Source organism: Mirounga leonina, unplaced genomic scaffold (genome assembly GCF_011800145.1).
Source record: "Mirounga leonina isolate KUSES-001 unplaced genomic scaffold, KU_Mleo_1.0 Mir_180, whole genome shotgun sequence".
NCBI classification, from domain to species: Eukaryota; Metazoa; Chordata; class Mammalia; order Carnivora; family Phocidae; genus Mirounga; species Mirounga leonina.
Genome location: NW_023270469.1, coordinates 682,766 through 696,347, shown reverse-complemented (window position 1 = coordinate 696,347; position 13,582 = coordinate 682,766). Strand labels below are relative to the sequence as shown.

General features: G+C 62.4%; 2 protein-coding genes across 2 annotated transcripts in view; one reads left to right on the top strand and one right to left on the bottom strand.

Annotated features, from left to right (window-relative positions):
- CDH15 (cadherin 15) overlaps window positions 1-8,679 on the top strand; it is a 20,607-nt gene extending 11,928 nt beyond the window's left edge. The window contains exons 5-14 of the mRNA XM_035024595.1: window positions 2,009-2,169; window positions 3,063-3,191; window positions 3,657-3,842; window positions 4,682-4,935; window positions 5,599-5,741; window positions 5,906-6,142; window positions 6,417-6,656; window positions 6,815-6,951; window positions 7,213-7,380; window positions 8,104-8,679. Coding sequence (XP_034880486.1) covers window positions 2,009-2,169; window positions 3,063-3,191; window positions 3,657-3,842; window positions 4,682-4,935; window positions 5,599-5,741; window positions 5,906-6,142; window positions 6,417-6,656; window positions 6,815-6,951; window positions 7,213-7,380; window positions 8,104-8,304 — 1,856 coding nt within the window. The 3' untranslated portion in view covers window positions 8,305-8,679. The remainder of the gene's footprint in view (window positions 1-2,008; window positions 2,170-3,062; window positions 3,192-3,656; window positions 3,843-4,681; window positions 4,936-5,598; window positions 5,742-5,905; window positions 6,143-6,416; window positions 6,657-6,814; window positions 6,952-7,212; window positions 7,381-8,103) is intronic.
- A 302-nt stretch (window positions 8,680-8,981) lies between these two features.
- On the bottom strand, window positions 8,982-13,543 carry SLC22A31 (solute carrier family 22 member 31). Its single transcript, XM_035024499.1, is given in 9 exon segments — window positions 8,982-9,264; window positions 9,614-9,725; window positions 10,044-10,258; window positions 10,381-10,495; window positions 10,588-10,730; window positions 10,923-11,091; window positions 11,385-11,539; window positions 11,666-11,863; window positions 13,266-13,543. Coding segments are annotated over 9 exon segments (1,668 nt in total).
- Window positions 13,544-13,582: the final 39 nt, after the last annotated feature.

Sequence of the window (13,582 nt, the reverse complement as noted above, 5' to 3'; positions counted from 1 at the left end):
CATGATCCTGGAGTCCTGGGATCGAGTCCCGCATCGGGCTCCCTGCTTGGTAGGGAGTCTGTCTCTCCCTCCTCCCTCTCATGCTCTGTGTCTCTCATTCTCTCTCAAATAAATAAATAAAATCTTAAAAGAAAAGTTTGCCCTGTTTTCTTCTAAGAGTTTTATAGTTTGAGGTCTTACGTTTAGGTCTTTGATCTACTTTGAGTTAATTTGTGTGTATGGTGTGAGGTGAGGGTCCAGCTTCGTTCTTCTGCAGGGAGACGTCCAGCTTTTCCAGCATCATTTGTTGAAAAAGACTGTTTTTCTCCCCATTGAATGGTCTTGGCACCCTGGCCAAAAATTACTTGACCACACGTGTGTGGGGTTATTCCTGGATTCCATTCCACTGGTCTGTCTCGTGGCCATACCACACTGTTTTGATCACTGTACCTTTGGAGTAGTTTTGAAATCAAAAAGTATGAGTCTTCCAGTTTTGTTCTTTCTCAAGATTGTTTTAGTTATTTGGGTTTCCTTGAGATTCTGTGTAATTTTAGAATGGTTTTTCTACTTATGCAAAGAAATTGTCCTTGGGATCTTGACAGAGATTGCATTGCATCTATAGATCGCTTTGGGCAGTACTGACATTTAATGATAATAAGTCTCCCAGTGCGCCTGGATGGTCAGTCAGTTAAGCATCCAACTCTTGATTTCGGTTCAGGTTGTGAGATTGAGCCCCACCTTGGGCTCCAAGCTGGGCGTGGAGTCTGCTTGAGACTCTCCCTCTGCCCCTACCCCCCCAAAAAAAGAATATATATATAAATATATAAATATATTATGTATAATAAATATATATTCCATATATATCATATAAAGACTTATATATATGTATGTATTTAAAGTCTCCCAATCCATGAACGTGGGATGTGGTTCCGTTTACTTGTGTCTTTCATTTCTGTCCGTGGTGTTTTGTAGTTTTCATTGTACAGGTCCTAACACTGACATTCTAAAGCACTTACACAGTTATTTTGGAGACTGTGGGTCTGAGTGTGAGTTTGTGTGGTTGGATTCAGGATTTGCACTTTGGTGATGCTGTGTTCTCCTTGGTGCCTCCTGTCGGGAGGCACACATGTCCCGTTCCTGAAGACATTGGCTTCGATCTGCCTCCTTAAGGGAGTGTCTGCCAGGCTTCTCCACTGTGATTTTTATATTTTTCCCTTTGTAATTAATAGGTATCTTTTGGAAGATACCCTGAGACTATGTAGGTACCCTGTTACCCCTCACCCAGCAGAGGTGGCATCTGCTGAGGGTCTTGTTCTCACAGCTGGGAGGTGCTGGTTCCCTCCTCCGGTGTCCCTCCTCCCTTCGTCAGTGGGCTTTCTGCTCTATGAGGGCACTTCTCCCCTCTGTACATAGGTGCCTGCATATGTTACTGTTTTGTTTTGTTTTTTATATTTCTCTGGACTCTCAGAGTCTGATTCATTCAGTGGGTTATGATTCATTTACAGCCGTTACTTTGATGCCTACATTGTCCCATGTTTGGCCAACAGGAGGCTCATCAGACTGGCCTCTTGTTGGGCCCTTCCAGCAGGCAGAGCTGGGAGCTATGCTCCTTTGTAGACAGATGTGTGCACGTGTGTGTTGTGTGTGTGCACGTGTGCATGTTGCATGGACCACTCACACCGGTACATACATGTCTCTCACCTTCGTTAGTCGTGAGCTCCCGCTGGCCCGCCCTCTCCCCGGGGCTGGCCCCAGGGTTTCCAGCTGGCTCTCCCCATGTGACCCCGGGCTCTCGGCCCCTCCTGGGCTGTCTCCATGTCTGGGAACACGGGTGTCAGGTCTTGACTAAACATGTATATCAGACACCCTGCTTCCTCCTCCAGACAGCACAAGACAGAAGGTTCAAGTTTGTGCAGGCCAGATGGGGGGCTGGACCTGGCGTGGTGGGCCATAGGCGAGTGTCGAGACACATCCGGAGGTCGGGTTGGCACCTGTGTGCATTGTCCCTGCTCATCCCTGTCCTTACTAGGCACCTACGTGACCAGGGCCGAGGCCACAGATGCTGATGACCCAGAAACCGACAACGCAGCCCTGCGGTACTCCATCCTGGAGCAGGGCAGCCCCCAGCTCTTCAGCATTGATGAGCACACGGGGGACATTCGCACCGTGCAAGTGGGTCTGGACCGTGAGGTGAGATGGCCTCGGACACTGGGGGGCAGCCAGGGGCCCTTCTGACCCATCTTTGCCCACCTTGTTGTCCCTCTGAGCCTGATGGGGGCAGCTCACTTCCAGTTGGGCCCCCTGCCCCAGCCTTGCCTGCCCCAGATGGTCCCCCTGCCACAGGAGCAGGGAGCCCCCCACTTGCTGCAGACCCTCGCAGTGGCTTGGGGCTCACCCTCAGCTGGGACACCTCTGCCTCGTGGCTGGTTGTGGGGTTAGGTCCAGGGAGGCCTAGAAGTCCGTCCGTGCAGTCTGTCCATGCAGCGCCTGGCCCTGACAAGTCCTCAGTGTGTTTTCCTCTGCCCGGTTGCCTGCAAAGGCTTCAGGCTTCCTGGCCTCGGGTAGAGCCACGAATTGGCTCCACAGTGACCAGTCGTGCTCTGGAGTAATAGCCACTCCTGTGTAGTCTTCCTCTGTGGGGACCCCTGCTGCCCCTCGCTGCCGGGCTTCTGTCCAGCTTTGACACCTCCGGGAAGCCCTCCTTGGTTTCCCCATGGCCACCTGCACAGCTCTGTCTGGTCCCTTGCAGCCTTGGGTGGTCTTCATTGGTCTGTCTCTCTCTCTGCCTCCGGACATGGCTCCCCAGGACAGGGACCAGCTCTCTGGTGCCCTTCAGCATCCAGCATTCAGTAGGTGCTCTGTCAATCGTGTCCAACTTGGTAACTGACCTCTTGCCCCCTCATAGGCTAGGGCATAGTGTGGGCTTGGCAGTGGTGTGGTCAGACCCAGAGAGCCAGGTAGCACGTTTGGCCCCAGGGCAGGGCGCTTTGGCCACTTGGGGCTCCGGATGCCCCCAGGGCTCTCCTGTGAGGGTTCCTTGCCCCACCCCCCAGGCCCCCGACTGCGTGTTCCTGTGCCCCCAGGTGGTCGCCGTGTACAACCTGACCCTGCAGGCTGCTGATATGTCTGGAGACGGCCTCACCGCCACGGCCTCCGCCATCATCACCCTGGAGGACATCAATGACAATGCACCCGGGTTCACCGGGGACGAGGTGCTGCTGCCGTCCACGCCCCTGCTGGCCCCTGCTGGGGACTGCCCTTCCCTCCTCTGGCTCCTGGCAGGGACACAGGACTTTGTGGGGGGATGGGAGGTCGGGTGCTTTGGAGAAGGAGCCGTGCGTGGGTAAGGCGGAAATCCAAGCTAGCGTAGTTGCTGTGAGCACGTAAGTATGGTCGGAGGAGCTGGAGAGAGGCCCTGGGGAGAAGCAGCCCTTTGGCAGCAGGAAGGAACCTTCCCTACAGCCTTGCTGTGTGGGAGGGGGCAGCTAGCCCTGCCCTCCGGGAGAAGGCAGCCCACAGGGTGCCTGGCCCACAGCTGGACCCACAGAGGGGGGCTCGTGGGGGCCCCTGGGGGGCTGGGTGGGCCACAGAGTTGGCTGGAAGGGACCGAGGGAGGGCATCCCCGCACAGGACCATCTCCCTGCCCCCTGGCAGTAACGAGGGCTGGGCTCCCACAGTTCTTCATGGAGGTCACAGAGGCTGTCAGTGGAGTGGATGTGGGGCGGCTCGAGGTGGAGGACAGGGACCTGCCAGGCTCCCCCAACTGGGCAGCCAGGTTCACCATCCTGGAGGGCGACCCCGATGGACACTTCGCTATCCGCACAGACCCCAAGACCAACGAGGGCGTGCTGTCCGTGGTGAAGGTGAGTGGGGTGCATGGTTCTCCTAGCTGGGGTCTGGCTGCTGGCCCCGAGCGCAGGGGGCCCTGTCTGGGGCATCCTCTGGAGAGAGCAGGATGCTGGGGGAACCGGGAACGCTGGGGCTCTAGGCTCAGGCCACACTGGCCCCAGGGCACCAGGACCGGAAGGAGGGGCACCCCCACTGCCCGTGGGCTGTTTGTGGAGCTTTGCCTCTTCAGGCGTGGGGTGATGTGTATGAACACAGACCGCACCTGTGTCTGCCGGATGGGAGGCCAGAGACCCAGAAGCCGTGGGAGCTACGGGGACGCCACACATAGAGCTGCAGGTCCACTTAGATATGAAACAGGAAGGGCTTTATTGCAAGAAGCAGGTTTGCAGGGCCGGCCAGCAGGCTGGAAACGCCTTTCTCCTCAGGAAGGTCTCCATTTGCTCTTGATGACTTTGAGCTACTGAGGAGGCCCACTCAGGTCATCCAAGATCATCTTCATTTAAAGTCAGCTGATGGTAGAGGTTAATTTAACCCCAGCTACCAAACCCCTTCTCCACAATCCCGATGAGTGTTGCCCGAGTCACCGGGGAGCACCACCTGACCAGAGACCCATAAAGTTGATGACACAAAGCTAACACATTCATTTTGAGTGATGAGTATTTATCGTTTTTGCATCATTCTTTGCGCCTTTTGGTCCTGAATCATTTTTATTTTCCAGGGTTGAAAAGGGAAAGGGACTGTGAGGAGGGACGGCGGGGCAGCAGGACCCCTGTGGGGGCCTCGCAGTGCCCCGTAGCTGCCTCTGGGGGGCCCAGGGTCGTGAGTGACTTCCAGTTCTGCTCCCCCTCTCCAGCCCCTGGACTACGAGCGTTGTGAGCAGTACGACCTCACAGTGGAAGTGCAGAACGAGGCTCCCCTTCAGGCGGCCGCCCCCAGGGCTGAGCGGGGCCAGGCCAGGGTCCGCGTGCAGGTGCAGGATGTCAACGAGGCACCCGTGTTCCAGGAGAACCCCCTGCGGACCAGCCTGCCCGAGGGGGCGCTCCCAGGAACCCCCGTGGCCTCCTTCTCTGCCCAAGACCCTGACACACAGCAGCTGCAGAGGCTCAGGTGGGGGCCGCAGGGGTAAGGCAGAGGGAGCTAAGGGCCCCGTCTGTCCGTTTCCCAGCCAGGGCCAGGAGCACGGCTGAGGGTTCCCATCAGTGCCCTGATCAGAGGGTGGAGGGCTCGTCTGTGCATCCCTGAGGGTCCATAGGGTCTCACAGCCTGTGCATGTGTGCATGCTGCTGTGAATTTGTCCCGTAAGGCAGGGCTGGGACCTGCCCAGTCTGTTCTGGCCAGCCTGAGCGCCCAGCCCTGTCCCTTCTGGTGAGCTGATGCTCCCATGGGCTCAGCTGTTCAGAGTTTGGATTTCATCCCCAGCACGGCCCTGTGTATCTGTGCGTGTCTCCATGGTCCCCATGCACTGAACCTTGCTGTGGTACTCAGTGGCCATGGGGCCCTGGCCCCGGGCCTCAGTTTCCTCATCTGTCAACTGGGACAGTAAACACCAACTCATGGCAGTTGGAGGACTAGCTTCAGAAGTGCACGTGTGTGCATATGGTGTGTATGCGTGTGGGGAATGGACACAGGTGGGTGTGTATACGTGTGGGATATATGTGCGTGTATGCATGTGGGGGTGTATTACATGTGTGCGTGTGTGTTGAAGTGTGACCACACTCCTGGGGGTCCTGTGTAAGCTCAGGGCCACTCTGTCCCCTCCTCGGCCAATAGCTACTCCAAGGACTACGACCCAGAGGACTGGCTGCAAGTGGACAGAGCCACGGGTTGGGTCCAGACCCAGCGAGTGCTCAGCCCAGCATCACCTTTCCTCAAGGACGGCTGGTACAGGGCCATTATCCTGGCTTTCGACAATGGTGAGGGCTGAGCCTGTGCCTAGTCTCCTGGGCTCCCTGATCCGGGCTCGGCATCCCTGTCACTGCCCAGGGCCTCAGAGCTGTGCGCTCCGTGGAGCAGACTTCTAGGGTGGGCGCTCTGCTCTAGCAGAGCAAGGAGCCCACCAGGCCTCTTCTGCCTGCAGCCTCCCCACCTCGTACGGCCACTGGGACCCTGTCCATTGAGATCCTGGAGGTCAATGACCACGCCCCTGAGCTGTCCCCACCATCTGGTAGTGTGTGCAGCAGGCCAGATCAGGGCTCTGGCCTTCTCCTGGGGGCCACGGATGAGGACCTGCCCCCCCACGGGGCCCCCTTCCACTTTCAGCTGAGTCCCCGGGTCCCAGAGTTGACCCAGAACTGGAGCATTAGCCAGATTAATGGTGAGCTCCCCCAACCACAATCCCTAGGGTCCAGACCTGAGATGAGGGGGTGGGGTGGGGGGGCATTCAACACCGTGGTCCTCTGGTTCCCACTGCAGTGCATCCTCAGGCGGGGCGGGGCTTTCACTCGCAGGGGGCAGATGGGGAAACGGAGGCCCGGGGTCTCAGGATCCCTGCCCAGCAGCAGAGGGCGCGGAGGGGCCCTGGAAGGACAGGGTGGGGTGGGGACTCCTTTGGCCCAGAGGCCCCTGCTGACCTTGGGCGCCCTCCGCAGTGAGCCACGCGCGCTTGCGTCTGCGCCACCAGGTCCAGGAGGGTCTGCACCGCCTCAGCCTGCTCCTCCGAGACTCAGGGCAGCCGCCCCAGCAGCGCGAGCAGCCCCTGAACGTGACGGTGTGCCGCTGCGGCCAGGACGGTGCCTGCCTGCCAGGGGCCGCTGCCCGGCGCGCGGGGGGCGCGGGCGTCAGCCTGGGCGCCCTGGTCATCGTGCTGGCCAGCGTCATCCTGCTCCTCTGTGAGTCCCCCGTGCTGACACCTGCTGCCCGCAGGCCCCGCCTCCAGCCGGCCCCGCCCCCCGCCCCACCCCCACCCCACGCCCGACGTCCAGTCCAGCCTCGGCTTGAGGGCTAGGCACCCACCGCCTCCTGTCTGCTCTCCCTCTTCCCCACTCAGTGCTTGCCCTGCCAGTGGCCCTCGTTACGCGGTCCCGGCAGCAGTCCAGGGACAAGGGACTTCTGCACGGGCTGCACGACGACCTCCGGGACAACATCCTCAACTACGATGAGCAGGGGGGCGGAGAGGAGGACCAGGTGAGGGAGGGCGTTGGGGGATGTGGTGGGTTAGAAATGTCAAGTGGTGGGGAGGGTCCCTGAGGAGCCGAGGCTGTGGGCCCCCACCCAGCATCCCCCCAACCCTCCCTCCTCCCCCTGTCCAGGTGGAGGGGCGGGGCCCCAGCTGGCCAGCAGGTCCTCCTAGGTCCTCGCCCCCAGGCACGCCCCGCACAAGGTGGCTGGGAGGGAAACCCCATCCTGTGATTGATCAGGGCTGAATTCCGCCTACTTCGTCCCCAGGATGCCTATGACATCAACCAGCTGCGCCACCCAACAGAGCTGGCAGCCCTTCGCGCCCCCCTGGGACGGCCGCCACTGCGCCGAGATGCCCCGTTCAGCCGAGTGCGCCCCCAGCCACCCCGCATGCTGCCCACCAGCCCTGCCGATATCGCTGACTTCATCAATGACGTAGGTGCCCCTGGAGGACCACAGCCACAAAAGTCCTGTGGGAAAAGGAAGCTGACCAGCCCCTGGGGGATACTGGTGGGCGTGGTTGAGCTTGGGTGGGTTGGGGCTTGCTCTGGAGCACTTTCCATTGGGCACCGACAGAGAGAAGTGGGTGTGCTCCCGGGGCTGGGAGTGCAGCTGTCCCCGGAATCCAGGCACCCGGGTAGTTTATGTGGACACAGCATCAGTGGGTCCCTGCAGGAGATGCCCAGGACACGGGAACCCAGTTGGGGGGCTGAGGGAGAACACAAGGGCACCTCCCACTACTCTACCACGTGCCACACCTGCTGGCACAGGAAGTGCCCCTGGTCAGAGAAACACCCCGACAGATGCCTGGGCAGAAACAAGCCCAGGTGCAGGTCACAGCTAGGAGGGTGTGTGACCCCATGGGTGACAGGGCAGAGATGGAGGTGACAGAACCATTTGCAAAATTTTTAAAAGGGAGAAAGCAGGTGGTCTCCCAGGTGGGACGTCAGGGAGTCTCGAGTATCCCAGCCCTAAGGAAGAAGACCACCCAGAGGGAAATGTCTCTTCACATCCTGGGCAGGGCCTCCTCTGCCCATCCGCCCCCCCCCCCCAGTGTCTATGCCTCGGGCTAGCTTGCCCTGTGCTGCAGCCTGGGTGGTGGAGGGCACCCGGGGTTGGAGTGTGCAGGGGTCCTGAGCTCCCGGGGCCTCTCTGCAGGGCTTGGAGGTGGCAGACAGTGACCCCAGCGTCCCACCCTACGACACAGCTCTCATCTATGACTACGAGGGGGATGGTTCTGTGGCAGGAACGCTGAGCTCCATCCTGTCCAGCCTGGGGGACGAGGACCAAGACTACAGCTGCCTCCGGGACTGGGGCCCCCGCTTCGCCCGGCTGGCTGACCTGTACGGACCCCCATGAGGGCCAGACCGAGGGACAGGGCAGCGGGTTTTCTGATCAGACCCCAGACACGGAGGGCAGACGTCCTTCCCAGGACAGGCAGCCTGACCTCAAGGGCCTGGTGCGCAGCTGTGAGGGGCGGCTGGCCTCTGCAGAGGCGGCCAGAGGGTACTGGGCTCCGTCCCTGAGGCCCTTGTGCAGCCTGCTTCTCCTGGGGAGACCCGAGTCCAGGGGGCCCACAGCCTGGAGCGCCGGATCGCATCGGAAAGGAGAACCAGACAACCCGGCTCTCAGTCGCCCCCCACTTACTCGGACCTCATCTCTGTGAAAGGAAGTAGCCCTCCCCCCCCCCGAATTAAAAACGTGCTCCTCTCTCCATGGCGGGCGCGCAATGACCTGCAGAGCCCAGTTCCACCCGCTCCTGTCTGCGGCACTGGGCTGCCCCCCAGGGCGTGGGCATGGTGGGAGGGGCTGTAGGCGGTAGTGAGCTACACGGAGCCGGTGGGCCCCGGGGGTGCGGCCTGCGGGAAGCAGCAGTGAGGACGCCAAGTTCCATGGAGGTCTTTATCCCGGGGGGCGGGGTGCGAGCAGCGGGGGCCCCAGCACGGGGGGGGGGGGCGGGGGACGACTCCGCCCGCAGCCCCGCTGCACCGGCCCGCAGCCCCCCGGGGGAGCTGCGGCCAGCCCTCCTGGCCCCGCTACTGCGGGCGGGGGGTGGGCGGCAGAAGCGGCAGGTGGTCCGGGCGGAGGCGGCCCCCGCGGAGCGGGGACCGGCACAGGCGGTCGGCGTCCCGCACCGACGCGGGCAGCCCGCGGCCCCGGCTCTCCGGCAGCAGCAGGACGCACAGCAGGGCCAGGACGGCGAAGGAGGCGAAGACCACGTGGTGCAGGAAGAAGCCACGCCGGCCGTGCAGGTCGGCCAGGGGCGCGGCCGCCTGGCCCAGGAAGCCGGCCCCCAGCACGAGGCCCAGGCCGGCCCCCCTGCGGGAGAGGGCCTGGTGTTGGGGGGGTGGGGGTAGCCGCGGAGACGGGAGGGGGCGGGGCACAGCGCGGGGGCTCCGGGAAAACCAAACTCAACAGTTTTTGCGGAGAAAGGTTCTCTTCCCCATCCTGGAACAAGTTTTGTTCTTTTCATTAGGGAAATGAGAAACCGGCTTTCCCCCTGGGATTCTGTCCTCTCTGGGGGCTGCCTCAACTCTGCCCACCCCCCACTCCCTTCTGTGACCAGTGTCCCCCAAGCCCCCTGGGAAGGGCCGGTCTGAAGCCTGGGTAGGGAGGATGGGAGGATGGGAGGGTGGGCGGGGCTGGGAAGGCGGGGGTGTGGCCTCACCTGGTCACGGTGGGCAGTACCTCTGCTGCGAAGAGGCTGCTGAGAGCCGACACGGCCTGGGAGGCCAGGAGACCCAGGACAGAGAGGGACCACATGGTCCATTCTGGCAGGTCTGGGGACGGGGAGAAGGCTCCCATACTGCCCATGGGGCCTGGCCTCCCAGCCTCTCACCACGCCACTGCACCCTGTGCTGGGCGGGGGGTGTCGGGTGCTCCCCGCCGCCCCTACTTGAACCAGATCCTTATATTGAGCCCCTTCCCGTAGGATCCTTCGGGTGTCAGTTTGGCTACACAGCGGGGACATGGATTGGGTAAAAGGCACAGCTTCATCCCAACACCTGTGCCTCTCGCTTGTGGGCCCAGGAGGGGGGCTGATCCCAGTGCCCCACATCAGTCAGACCCTCAGCCAAACACAAGGACTCCACACTCACACTGGGTCCCGGCAAGAAGCAGCAGGGACGCCAGGCCCATGACCAGGGTGCCCAGCAAGAGGACTGGGCGTCGTCCCCAGCGATCCCCCGTCAGCAGCAGGAACACAGTGGCTACGAACTCCAGGCCAGCGCCCAGGAAGTAGAGCTGGTAGAAGGCGGGCTCACTCGGGGTCAGGCTGCGGAGGAAGCTGGCTCTGATGCCCCCGCAGATCAGTCTGGGAGGGAGGGAGGCAGGGAGGGGGGAGCTATGGCCCAACCAGGACAGGGGACTCCAGCAACCAAAGCCCCACCCTGGGAGGAAGGCTCAGACAGCCCGCCCACGCCCTCCGCTCCTCACGAACTGAAGCCCAGGATGAGTCCATTTCTCCAGGCGATGCTGGTGTTCCGGAGCTCCAGGATGGAGTGGTACTGGGGCTGGGGGCTCCCTGCACCCAGCGTGTCCAGTTCTGTGGCTCCGGGGATATGAGGGGGCACAGATGAGGGGCTGACCCTTCTCCTCCCTTCCCTAGCACCCATATCTCCCTTCTCCTGGCTGGTGCATTACCTGTAGCGAGGGAGCTCTCCTTTGAGCTGTCCTCGGGGTCCACGCCCCCAGCTTCCGCAAAGTGCCACAGGATCTTCCTGGCTCGGGCTGGCTGTCCCGTGGCTAGCAGCCACCGGGGAGACTCAGGGAACAGGGAGGGGAACCTGCAAGGACAGGGTGAGGATGCCCCCGGGTCCTCTCTGTAGGGATGACCGAGGTCAATGCCCTCGCCCAGGACCCAGGGGGAGAGGACATGCCATGGCTGCCGGGGTCCCCGTCCCATTCCCACGTGCATGGAGGCAAGTGACACACGCAGCCTCAACCGCTGTTACTGAGCATTCTACCACCACACTTACCCCCAAAAGAGCAGCAAAAGCCCCGTGACCAGGGCGCTCAGCCCCTGCAGAAGGCGCCAGTCCTGCGCAAGCAGGGCCAGGCCGGGCAGCAGCAGGGTGCCCAGCACCGAGAAGAGGCCAGCTGCCACGGAGAACACCAGGCGGTGGGGGGGGTCACACAGCTCCAGGCCTAAGCAGAAACAGCCTGAGACCAAGGCCTCTTGGGACAGCTGCTCTGTCCAGGGCTGTGGGGGACCAGTGACTAGCCTACCATGTCCGAGGCCACCCACTGCCTCCTCCAGCTCCCGGACCTTCCCACCAACAGCACAGCTCACAGAACAAAGAGTGCCCCTCCCGCCTTCACCAGAAGGGCCCTCAATGGGAGTGCCAGAGAGGCCTCCCGTGCCACCTGACTGGGCCCTGCAGCCGGGTGGGAGGCCTTGCTGGAAGGGGTGCTCCCCGCAAGCACCCCACGGTACTCACGAGCCACGTAGAGGGCCAGGGAAAAGCCTGCCAAGGCCCCCCCATGAAGCAGCCTCAGAGCCAGCAGGGCAGGAAAGCTGGCCGCCAGCGCCTCACTGGCCCCCAGGCCCGTGGCCAGCACCAGGGAGGCCACAAACACAGCCCGACGTCCAAACCTGGGGGGGGGGGGGCGGCAGGAGACACACGTGGCTGAGGGCCAGGACAACTTGGGGATCTAGCTAGACCCCGAAGGACTTGAAGGTAGGGCTCCTGGGGCAGAAGGGAAAGGGCCAGCACCTCACCAGTCACAGCCTGCGCCCAGGAGGACACAGCCCAGCAGCCAGCCCAGGAGGTGGCCCATCTGCTCCAGAGGCACCTTCCAGCCGTCCTCACACACGAGGTTCCACTACGGGGGACACCAATCACCTGTGGGCTGGCCAGGTCCACCCTCCCCCGTGCTGGAGTTCCCAGAGCGTCAGGCTGCCAAGGGCCCTAGATGTCTCGCTCAAGGTCACACAGCATAGTCTCCTGACTCTGGTAGTCTTCCGCTGGGATTTGAACAGTTCCTGGTCTGAGGCCCCACCTGGAGCCCCACGTCTGTTTTCTAGTTTTTCTGGGTAGGTAGTCCCACTCACCTCTGGGCAGCCATTGCTGTCCCACCACAGGTGACTCTTGATTGGCCTACCGCTGTGCCAAGGGCCGCGCCCTCACTTCCCCCCTGCCCTGCTCATTTGAAGAGTGACTCCGGGAACAGGCTGGAGAGCTGGTCTCACCCGCTCTTCCCGGACAAGGGCCCTTGACCTCAGTTTTGCCCTTCCCCACCTCTCCTTCCAGGTGTCCGCGCCTTCTCCTCAGACCTAACATACTGTTTTGGGTCACAGTACATCAGAGTTTTTAGTTTAAAAACCAAACGTTCACGAAAGCTGGGGGGAGGGGGATGATTGATCAGTACCCCAACAAAAGGGCAGGTGCGACGGGGAACAGAATGGGACGGAGGAGAAGCCCAGCCAGTTTCAGGGCTCCAGGCAGGGATGTGGCAACCCTGTCCCAGTTTCCACACCGGGGCCAATCCACCCGGGGCCAATCCACCCAGGGATAGAGTCAGGGCTGCGGGGCCCAGGCCAAGAGGGAGGCAGAGTTGGGCAGGTCCTAGCCTGAGGGACGAAGGAGAGGACGAGGGGCCTGGGAGGTTCCACCTGCCCCTTCCCCATCTCTTCCCACCCAGACCCCTGAATTGCCCCCGCCCCCCGGCCAGCTTGTTTGCACGTCAGCGGGAAGGTTTGCTATCTCTGTGTGGCTACCTTGATTCAAAACCTCCTGTCTTGGAAACCCAATTTCGACACCTACACGGCCCAAAGCCACAGCTTACTCAAAACGTTGGTGGCACTGAAGTGCCACGTACCGCGGACCACCTGGCGCTTATGTGCTCATACCTTCAGCTGAACTCCTCTTCCTCCAGGCTGCCCGCCCACACTGGCAGACCTCGGGCAGCGGGTTCTGCCATTACGCCCCGGCCCCCGTCTACTCGGGCATCTGCTGCATCATCTGACCCCCAACTAAGAGCCCGGCATGACAGCCCCAGCAGACCAAGGGCAGAGGACAAGGGGGAAGAAGGAGGCGGGGACAGAGGAAAGGGGGAGCAGAGGACGGGGCAGAGAGATTGGGGCGCGGGGGGCGGAAGAGCGGGAGACGGAGAAATGTAGGGACAGAGAGGAGAGAGGAGGCGGGGTGGGGGGCTGGGTGGAAGGCGGAGCGCCGGGGGCCCAGCCCGTGCGACGCTCCTCCGCGGCTCGGGCGCGCACCTGGGTGACCGGGCTGCGCAGCAGGCCGGCGGCGGGCAGCGTGTAGTACCAGCCGCGCGTGCAGGGCCGGGTCCCGTTGGGGCGAGCGCGGGACGCTGACTCGGGGTAGCGCAGGAGCAGGCAGGGGCTCGGGGCGCGCGCGGGCCCCAGGCGCGGCACGCTGGCGTCGAGCAGCGCGGGCCCGCGCAGGGCGCGCAGCGCTGGGGGCAGCAGCGCGGGGTCCGGCCGGCAGTGGTGCGCCGGCAGCGCGGTCAGCAGCGGCTCCGAGCCCAGCGCCAGCCCCAGCGCCACGCACGGCAGCCACGAGGCGGCGGCCAGCAGACGCCGGGCCCGGCCGAAGCCTCCCGCCGCGCGCAGGACCCGCGCCTCCGACTCCATCAGCGCCTCTGCGCTCGGCCCGGCGGGGCCTGCGCGGGC